Below are 11066 nucleotides of genomic sequence, written 5' to 3' on the forward strand. Positions count from 1 at the left end.
TGCGAGTGCAATGACAGGCGGCATACAATACACACGCTTAATGGCTGTCACGCTCTTGCGCACACACCACAGGCCCCCTGCCTCAGCTCAGCTCTGTTCTTCCCAATTGCAAATATGAGTTGAAATATGTTTTTTTGGTCTTCCAGCTGAATTCGCTGCGTCTGCTGTTGCTGCTCGCACTTGTGCGCATGATGTTGCCGTGCAGGGCATGTGCTAGCTCGCTCGCACTGCATGCCGGCTAGTTGGAAAACTGGTTTCCCGCTGCCATTCGTCGCTGCTGCTGCTGCTGGCTGCCTGACTGCTGCTGCTGCTGCTGTTAAAGCCACAACACGTTCCCTCACAATTTCCAACACACAATTCAGTTCGTCGTCGCCTGTCTTACGTAGCGCACACACTCAATTCGCGTTGCGCTGCATTTTCCATACACAAACACACACACACAACTCGCGTGAAATACACTTCAGGTGTGCGTGTGTGAGTCTTTATGCGTGCGAGTGTTGCATTTACAGTTACAGTTACAGTTACACACATGTAAAACAAATACAAAGTGCCACAAAAATGATGCAAAATTGACAAGTGCAAACAAGTGAAGAATTAAAAGAAAGATACAATATCCAGCAGATACAATATCTGAGATACACTCTAACACTCTCAAAAGCTAATTGCTCTGCCAAAAAATGCTCGTCGGCTCGCATCCGTATCTATGCAATGGCGTTTTACCGCCCGTTGCTTCCACAAACAACAACAACAACAACAATAATGGAGCCACGGCAACGGCAACAACAACAACGACAACGACTGCGAGCAGCAAAAGTGCCGCCGGCTCCGCAACGGATTTCTCAATAGCCGCAATTATGGCACGCGAGGAAACCTCCAGTCGCGAATCCTCGGTGCGCAGTGCAAGTAAGTTCCAGAAGAAGAAGAAGAAGACAGATTTAAATATATATTTATTGGAGAGGTGGCGATTAGCAGGCAGCATATCTGTTAAGTTTTTAGGCAATTTCCTCCGATCTTTTTTAAGTTTAAAGCTTTCCAGATTGAATATTTGTTTTTATATAGGATTTAGACGCGTGTGCAGCGACGAAGTTTGGGGATCAAATCCCATCGAAGCCAAAAATCAAGAGCGTAGGCATAGAAAAATATATAGAAATACACCGATAACTCACATTCCTGAAGCTTTAACTTGATTAGAAGTCATTTTTAGCTGCATTTAACTACTCAAAAAAAGCCACATTTTTCATTTGTGAAATTCCTTAAGAGCAATTCGGGCAAATTTTGCATTTAGCATTTCTTAAGCTGTTGAGTGCTTAATAACCCAACTTAGCGCATTTCAGACTAAACTCAAGCGGCTTTTCCTTAAATTAAGGTAGACAAACTAGAAAGTTTAGAATTCAGAATAGATGCTCAAGCAACTCAACTATATAAGGAACTAGACTTCGGGCTCAATAAATACAGCTTGCGAGTGGCTCCGCCCAGCCGAGAATGAAGTCAAGCTTATTTTTAAGCAGTTTTTGCTTAAAGTAAGAGAGCTTTCAAAGTTCACGTTTCGAAACAAATCAAATTTCGTTAGTTTTACTGCTTGAAAGATTGGCAAAAGAAGTATTTCGAATGAGCTTTCAGTGTATCACTTAAAGCTTAACAGTTGAGCTTTCAATGTAACATAAAAAGTTGCTATTAATCAATTAAAAAAGTCTATTCAAAACCAAATACATATTAAAAGCAAAATAAGCTGCACAAATATAGTTTAATAAAACTGAACAAAACTAATCAAATCAAAATTAAAACTGACTTAAAGCTGAACTTAAATCAATTAACAGATCATTTACAAAAGCCGTCGGCACAAGATATTGTTACTGTCGCATTAAAAATTGAACTTTTGATATGCAAATGGAGCTCAAAAGTGCACTTGAAAGAGCTTAAAGATTGCACAAGCATAAAAGAAAATGTGTTTAAATCAAAGTGTAACAAAGTAAAATAATAAAAGCATAGCGACAACAGGCTAAGCAAATAAAAACAAGATATTTAATTACTGTAGACAATTAACGTGGACCGTCGACAGCAGCAAAAACAAAAGGAAAAACTTGTTTCCCGGCCAAGCGACGGCAATTAAAACTAAGTCAGGGGCGAAGTCAGTTAATCGAACTATAATCAAGAGTCGCACACAGGCAACAATTAAACAAAACTTAAAACAAGCAAAAAAACTGAAAATTTTCAACAAACAGCAAATTATGTTAATTAGCCAGAAATTTGTATTAATTTAACGAGGCGCAAAACTCAGCGACGACAAAGTCAAATATTTATTAAACAAAAATGTGCATAAATAATATGCAGAAAGAAAAGCAACAAAAACAAAAACAAATGAAATTTTTGCTGATTTTGCGCTTGCAAAGCCAACAGCTGGGCAGAGGCGGCGGCTAGAGGTGGCTAGAGGGGGGAGCGGACTGGGGTGAAGAGGTCTGTCTGCTTGTAGAGCATGAGCCGAGCTTATTAGCTACGGCAGCTGCTTTATGCACATTTTTTTTTGCCTTGAGTCTTGCATTTGGCTTGTTTTGGGTGCAATAAAAAATGAATTAATAAAAAAAAAAAAAGTGCAATTGGCAGCGACTTTGTTAACTTGTTTTAATAGCCAATTTACGAAACGCAGCGGAAATTGTGACGACGGCGTGTCTGCCACAGCCAGCTAAAGAGAATGAGCAAGAGAGAGAGGGGGGAAGAGAGAGAGAGAGAGAGGAAGAGAGGGAGGGAGATGGAGGTAGATAGACTCAGTCTTTTTTTGTTGATAATTATAATACTTTCATTCAATTTCCACATTCGGTTAATTTTCAATTTTGCACAAACTAACGAAAAAAAGAAAACCAATTGCATTTCCCAGGTCCCATTTCGGTTGAGGATGAGGTCGATGTGGATGTTGTTGACTGCAGCGATGCTGAGGAGCCGCCAGCCAAGGCGCGACGCCTTAACCACCATCATCATCATCATCATCACCAACATCATCATCAGCAGCATCATCATCAGCAGCACAGTCACAACAACAACAACAACAACAACAGCGTGTCACACAAGAGTCGCAATGGCGCCGTCGCCGTCGCCGTCGCCGCCGCCGAATCCCAGCTGAACACCAGCTCGACAAGCAGCCAAGGACGCTGCTCAACCCCGCCGCAATCGCCGGGCACGGAGGACAGCGAGGAGCGTTTGACGCCGGAGCCGGTGCAGAAGGCACCAAAGATTGTCGGCTCGTGCAATTGCGATGATCTGAAGCCGGTGCAATGCCATCTGGAGACCAAAGAGCTCTGGGATCGCTTTCACGAGCTGGGCACCGAAATGATCATCACCAAAACGGGCAGGTAAGCATCAAGCATCAAGCATCAGCCGAAATAATCATTAGTTAACCTGCTAGTTGGCAAAGGGCAGCCAGCTATACTTAACAGCAGCCAGCTCAGTGTGGAGTGAAAACTGCTCCAGACTTGAGAGGCTTTCAATTGTAATTGATTTTATGGAGCGCACTTCGTGGCATTTTCATATAATTAAAGGTATTTCAGCGCTTAGCAAAGGTAAAGAGTAGAAATGTCATTCGTATTCCTTGGCCCAATCAGGATTGGGTGACGTTAAAGGATTTAAAATATGTTAACTTCTTTAAACCTTTAGATTAGCTTTTTTAGTACTAAAGAGGCATCTATATCATATTCCATCATATTCAGCAAAAAGCATGGATCACACTTTTTTGTCCAAACGACGTTCACATTTCTTTTACCTGTTCTATGTTCCTTAAATCTATTTGGGCAGTATAAAAAGGTTTTTTTTCAAAAGAATAAAATGAAATGATAACAGAAAGTGTATCAAAATCGTCTGCATACAATATTCAATTAGACCCATATTTAGTCCATCTCTAATTTTGCTTGCAGAAGAAAATGATCAAAACACGTCTCTATATCATATTCAAGCAATCCTATCTTAAGTCCCTGTTCGGGCGTCTTTATCTTACACTTTAACTTATTTAATCTTTCTCAGCTACATTATAGGTCTCTTTTTCAAAAAAGAATAACATGAAAACTATAATAGACAGTGTATAAAAGACGTCTCCTTTCATCACAGCCAATCACGCCCATATTTAGTTTCTATATCATACTTTATCATACATAATTAATCCCATGTTTAGTCCCTGCTCGGGCGGCGTTGTTCTTAGAAATAGCTAACTTCCTTTCGGCCATTTTTAGCACCATTTTTAGCATTTTTTTTTGCAAGAGAATTAAATAATAAAATACCAGACATTGTATAAAACTCTATACCATATTCTATCATAATCTTTTACCCCCATTTTCAGTCCCAGCTCTGGCTCGTTTATCCTCACAAAATGTTTACTTCTTTTTAAACTTTTTGAGCAGCATTAACTTTTCTTGATACAAAATTTCTAGCGCTTTCCATCACGTTCAATCATATGCACTACGTCTCAGATTAAGTCCAGAATACAGTTCTTTTTCCCACATATTCCAATATTTAAAATGAATTCCAAATTCAATCAGAAAATGAAAATTCGCCACGCCCTCAAATATACCATAAAACTAGTTTATATTAAGTTTCTACTCCGATTTCTAACTTCTGCTTGGTTCCACACTCCGGCATCCATTTGTATCCACTTTCACGCACACTTCTTGAACTTGTTGTCCAAAACTGGCTGCGAGCATGTCAAATTTTTGCAATGTCAACACAAATTTCATGCATTCGCTCGCACAAAAGCCGAGCAAAAGGACATACATTAAACCGTGTGCGGTCCCCGGGCAACAATTGCAAAAGATTTTGCTCGATCTACCTGGGCAACACGGGCGACACGCAAAAACGAGCCAAACCCAAAGTCAACCGCATTTTTCTCCCTATTTTTTTTTGGGCGTTCCTCTTGTCAGCAGGCAAGAGGAGGAGGAGAGGCAGAAAGAAATCAGAAATCAAGGCTACAATGACCACGGGTTGTCCACACCTGAGGCTCCCACACGGCTGACCACACAGACTGAGCTAGTTAAGGGCCCAGGAGAGGAGAGGACACACGCACACGCATACACAACTCTGTTTAATGATATTGTAAAAATCACACCTTAGAATGCACAGACAGACAGTCAGACAGACAGTCAGACAATCAGGGCGGTCCTCCGGTTATGTCACACGCAGGCTTAGAACGCATTAAAGCCACAGGATGCCAGCCCTAAAGAGTTTGCCTTTTGTGCGCACTTGTCAAAGCAGCTCGCAGACAGAAAAAGGGAGTAGAAAAAAAATGGATAATAATAATATTCCCCCCCCCCTCAAACCAGCTAGGGTTATAAATTAGAGCATTACTAGAGTTGCCAGCTCGTAATTAATAATACAAAAAAAAAAAGAAAATAAAGAAAAAATCATTTGAAATTCCTTAAATAAAAATCTGTTTCTTTTTCCTTGTGATTCTCCTCTTACAGACGCATGTTCCCCACGGTGCGCGTCTCGTTCTCTGGGCCATTGCGTCAGATCCAACCTGCCGATCGTTATGCGGTGCTGCTGGATATAATACCGATGGACTCGAAGCGCTATCGTTATGCATATCATCGGTCCGCCTGGCTGGTGGCTGGCAAGGCAGATCCAGCTCCGCCCGCCCGTCTCTATTCCCATCCGGATAGCCCATTCAGCTGCGAGGCGCTGCGCAAACAAGTTATCTCCTTCGAGAAGGTCAAGCTGACTAATAACGAAATGGATAAGAACGGACAGGTGAGTTGCGAGATGTGCCCACAGTTGCGGCGAAGCGGCGGAGGGGTAGATCTCTTCGACTTGGCGGAGATTGTGGGCGCGATAGACGCGTGTTAAATGATTGATAATTGTGTCAGGTTCAGAATGTTTGCTTGGTCACATACAAAAGAAGAGGGTAGCGAGGTCTGCAGAAAACTTAAGAACAGTTGCAGAAATAATTTGAACATAAAATTGGGTTTCTTAGCCATTTTTAGCCTTAAAATCGCATAAAATATATATGGATATATTTTTTTAAACACATTTTCGACTTCTTTGCGGCATTCCACACATAAGAATTTCGGTTCAAGCTTTCAATTTGTAACACTCAAATTTTGGGGGTATTCCCATTTAAAAGTTATCAATATTGAAAAATCAGCAATAAAAAAACCAAAAATAGTTTTAGGAATGCCCCCAATATTAGCATTAAATTTCAGTTCTGAATAGTTCTCTTGATAATATATAATAGCAATTTAATATTAGTTTGTTTAATAATATATAAAAGAAATCTCATATTAGGTTGTTGGATAATATATTAGAGATATTATAATATATAAAAGAAACCTTTTATTGGGGGTTTTTCGAAGACTCTTTTCGACTATTTTGATTACTTATTTAAACAGTTTTCTAACCCTTCACCACAAAAATGTTATTGAAATAAAAGCAAACCTTGCTTAAGTCAGATTTTCATTACCAAAGCACATATCTAAGTGCCGTAGGGGTCTTCCCACAACTGTATTAAATACTTTAGAGTTCAAAATGATTATTTGACATATATAAAAATATCAATCGACAGAAATATCGCTAAGCACTAAAGCTAATAACTTTATATAGACTACCCCATTAATATTTTCTGCATAACATTCAAACACATCCAACTGACGTTCAATTCTACTCAATTTATTTCGCCCTCTCTCTAGATTGTGCTCAACTCGATGCATCGCTATCAGCCGCGCATTCACCTGGTGCGCTTGTCGCATGGCCAGAGCATACCCAGCAATCCGAAGGAGCTGCAGGATCTCGACCACAAAACCTACGTGTTCCCGGAGACGGTGTTTACGGCGGTCACCGCGTATCAGAATCAGCTGATAACCAAATTGAAAATCGATTCGAATCCGTTCGCCAAGGGCTTTCGCGACTCGTCCCGCCTGACGGACTTCGATCGGGATCCGATGGAGGCGCTGCTGCTGGAGCAGCAGCTGCGCTCACCGTTGCGCCTCTTTCCCGATCCGTTGATGCAACAGTTTGCCCAGCAGGGCGCCGCCGATCCCGCCTCGATGGCGCTCTTCGAGAAGGCGCGCCAGCATCTGCAAATGTTCGGCGGCAACTCCCCCTACGCGCAGCTGATGATGCCCCAGATGTATCAGGCGGCAGCGGCGGCGCCACCGCCGCCCGGCCTGGGCGCCTTTCACATGTTCCAGCAGCAATGGCCGCAGCTGACCGCCGGCTTTTTGGCCAGCGCCAATCAGCAGGCGGCCGCTGCCCAGGCCGCCGCACAGGCGCAGGCGCAAGCGCAGGCCGCCGCGGCTGCCGCAATGGCCGCCAATCGCACACCCCCGCCGCCGCCGACAGCGTCAACGCCCTCGTCCACCTCGTCGGGATCACCGTCGCCCGATATGCGACCGCGTCAATATCAGCGCTTCAGCCCGTATCAGTTGACCGCGCAGCAGGCAGCGCAGCCGCCGCCGCAGTCGACGCACTCGGCAGCAGCGGGCTCGCCGTCGGCGTCCGCCTCGCGCAGCCCCGCCCACTAAGCGCACGTTGGACCCAGGAAAAAACAGTATTAATCCAAAAAAAAAAAAAAACAAAAACGAAAAGAAAACCAACTAAGTAAATGTTGTAAATTATTTGTTATGCATTAGCTCGCTCTCTCCCTGTTCTCCTTCTCTCTCACTCGCTCTCTTGCATTTTTGTTGTACAAAATTTCAAAAATTTCAACCCGTGTACAGTTTACAAAAGTTTAGAAAATTTTGTACATTAGCTTAGAAATTATTGTAAAAAGCGTTTATATGTTGTTCGAAAACTCATCTCAGTGTAAAGTTTAAACAAAATTCTCAACAAAAGAAAAACTAATAAAAATTATTAACAATTAATGAAAAAAATTTAAAGCTGCTTCAACTTTGTAAACAACAAATGTTAGTTATGCTATAAACCCTATAAATATATATAAAGAAATATATAATAATAATATATTCATAGTATTAACATAAATTCATAGACGCTTCAGTTAGTTTTATTTATATGAAAATTTACGTTTAAGTTTCAACAAAAAAATTTGAAAAAACAAAAATCAAAAAAAAAATTATAATAATATATGTTTATTCAGTGTGAACAAACAAAAAAAAATATTTAAAGAAAATTTATTAAACAAAAAAATAAACAATAAAAAGTAACTATGTGAACCAAAAAATAAACGTTTTCTTATTTTTTTAATTTTAAATGATACAAAATAATAGTTAACAAAAGTAATAGAATAAAAAATAAATAAATAATTAAAACAAAATCAGGTTTTTTGATATTATTTGAACTTTGAAAAAAAAAACAGTTTAAAATAAATGTGAGCAAAAAACGTTTTCTTATTATTTAAACTTTATGGGAAGAACAAAAATTTAAGAATTTTTTATTAAATATATCAATTTATTTATTTTTAATTATTAATTTATTATTATTATTTAATGAACAAAATATTAAAATAAAAGGTAAGTACTTGAATCACAATAAACCTTTTCTTATTATTTGAACTTTAAGGGGGAAAAAAATTTATATTTAATGAAAAGTAAATATGCGAAGCAACAAATTTAAGCTCGTATTAGTAAAAACTCTTTTCAAATAAAGCATTAGTTTGCAAGTATAAGCTTTACAAGAAGAAAATGCCCGGCGTTGCCCAGCTCGGCTACCAAAACCTACCCGCAAAAGTTATTCACATTATGAATAGCAAGCAGCTGCTGCGGACAGGCACAACAAATTCCAATTAGGACTGGATGTTCGCTAGATTTAACAATTGAAACTCTTAACTAAGAGTCGACTACACAAAAACTTCACACATTTCCAGCTCTAAAAAATCCTTTTAATTTCTCATCTGTTAATTTTCAACATGCCGCTTAAATTACATTTTGAAAAAAAAAACACTTGACTGCAACTAGGCAAATATCCTGTGTGCGCACAAAGTGGGAATTTCTGACACGTCTGCACTTGCTTCGTCACACCGCACACTCGGCACATCCTGCCAGTGCGTGCGGCGGGATCCTTGCCCCACAGGCACAGACACAGCCCTAGGACTAGGCCTAGGCATAGGCGTAATTCCTCAGTTGGCAGCGAGGCGTTCCGGCAGCACAAATTGAAAGCAAGGCAGAGGGAATGTAGCTGGGGCGAAAACTGTTTAACGAATGCATTTTCATGGTCACTCAAAGTGAAATTCCTCTTTTGTTTCTTTTGAGTAAACTCGTTGGCCAGAGAATTCGATTGATACGCAGACTGCTGACGGCGACTGTGCCGAGATGAATGCTGCTGTCTCTGCGGGTTCTTGTCTTGTTGCTGGGGCCAAGCGTAGCCAAATGTTATTGAAAGTTTGTTCAGCCCAACAAAATAATATTCCAAATAAATCTTGAGCATGAACTACTTCAATTTGCGGCCACTTAAGCAAAATAAATGACATGCCGCACATTTGATAACTATATAAAAATAGACAACAGCAGGAAAACCTTCAACAATTATAAAGAAATTAACTTTTAATGTGCACAAGGATAAAGATCTCAACCGAAAAAACAAAACACTTTCTATAATTATCTTGGGCAGTTATTGAAAAAAAGGCCAAATTATGTGCATGTAAAAATTAGCTAAAGGTGCTATCGACATTTGTCTATCTGGCACCTAGCGTGAACCCCGAATTTAGTTACATTTAAGTGCCCGCCCCTATCAGCTAATGCCGATCTGTGGCTTGTCTCTCGACTAATTACAAAATAATCAGAAAAAGTAACTAAACAAACATTAGGCTATCAGCTAGCGAACGATCTTTACAGGAGCTAGCCAAACAGAAAAACAGGGTATAAAAACGAGAAAGTGACGATATCTACAGCTAGCCGAAGGTTGAATACCCTTGTAGACTTTTGGCTTTTGCAGATATGTGAGCATAGTTAGGCTTGATGAATGTATCTTGGAAACCAGAAGATTTTTGGAAGATAAGAAAGTATTTTTCGACTGATCTTCCCTATGGCAGGTTTATGATATAGTTGCCCAATTTTGATCAGATGTTACATATGTAGGAAGCATACTGAAACCTATAAATGCCGAGTTTGCTAAGGATATCTTGATAAACAAAAACCTAGTTTTTGACCGATCGTTCCTGTTAGCTGTATCCGATGATAATAAGATATTCTTCATATATAGGGAATGCTTTTTACCATGCTAAGCTTGGATAAGATATTTTAACAAAAAAAAGTTGCTTTACAAGAGCCGACTTTTCACACCGTTTCTTCTTATGGCAGCTATATGATATAGTGGTCCGATCCGGGTGTTTCCGACATATGAACTGCCTGCCACAGAAAAACAGAACTAGCTTTAAAACTGTGAGAGTAGTTTGCATTGAAACAGACAGACGGATGGACAGACGGAGAGATCTGGCTATATCTACTCGCCTGTTGATGCTGATCTAGAATATATATACTTTATAAGCTCGGAGATGTCTCCTTCTATGCGTTACATATTGCTTAAAAAACTTATAATACCCTCCACAAGGGTATACAAATAATAGGCACATAATACTCTATGCGCACATGTCAAAATGTCGTAGCTAATTTATAAGCAAGGCCGCCAAAAGATCCATGTAGTAGCTCTCCAGTGTCAAAACAAACAAAACTCATTTGAAAAACAGACAGAGAGGAGGGAGATAGATGGGAGAGGGAGGAAGAGAGGGATGTTGGCTGCGGGTGCTACTCCCTTGGCATAAATTGCGGTGTGTGTGTGTGTGTGTGTCTTTCCGTCTTTCCTTTTGGCGTTTTCATTTTAATTTGAATGTAAATGAATGCTGCGACATTGGCCCCTCGCACATCATGGGGAGCAGCTGTGAATGTGTCTGAAAGTTCTCCTCCCCCCCCTCCCCCTCGCACTCCACGCCCCACACATCCACAAATCAGCGCTGGCAGGCGACAAGACAGTTGGGGCGCGGGCGGCGCTTGTCTTGAGGTTAAATGTCAGAAGGCGCTACAAAAGAGCGACAAAATATATAATTTTTGGGGCGTTTGTAAATATTTGAGGCACTTAATTGGGGGTTGCTTCGTTTCGTCCATTGATTTATGAACTCGAGCCGTAAATGGTCGTAAGCTGTGGAA

The 11066-nt window shown here is 40.5% G+C and overlaps 1 protein-coding gene across 1 annotated transcript; it reads left to right on the forward strand.

The window, feature by feature from the left end:
- Positions 1-311: 311 nt before the first annotated feature.
- mid (midline) lies at positions 312-7550 on the forward strand. The gene is made up of 4 exons (XM_064683484.1): positions 312-903; positions 2873-3344; positions 5439-5724; positions 6660-7550. The coding sequence occupies exons 1-4, from the start codon at positions 678-680 to the stop codon at positions 7491-7493; spliced, it is 1818 nt and encodes a 605-aa protein (XP_064539554.1). The 5' UTR covers positions 312-677; the 3' UTR covers positions 7494-7550.
- The last annotated feature ends 3516 nt before the right edge of the window (positions 7551-11066 follow it).

The sequence above is a fragment of the Drosophila montana genome, unplaced genomic scaffold (genome assembly GCF_035044405.1).
Source record: "Drosophila montana isolate Dmon_TW-CO22-7 unplaced genomic scaffold, ASM3504440v1 contig_2626_1, whole genome shotgun sequence".
Lineage (NCBI taxonomy): Eukaryota > Metazoa > Arthropoda > Insecta > Diptera > Drosophilidae > Drosophila > Drosophila montana.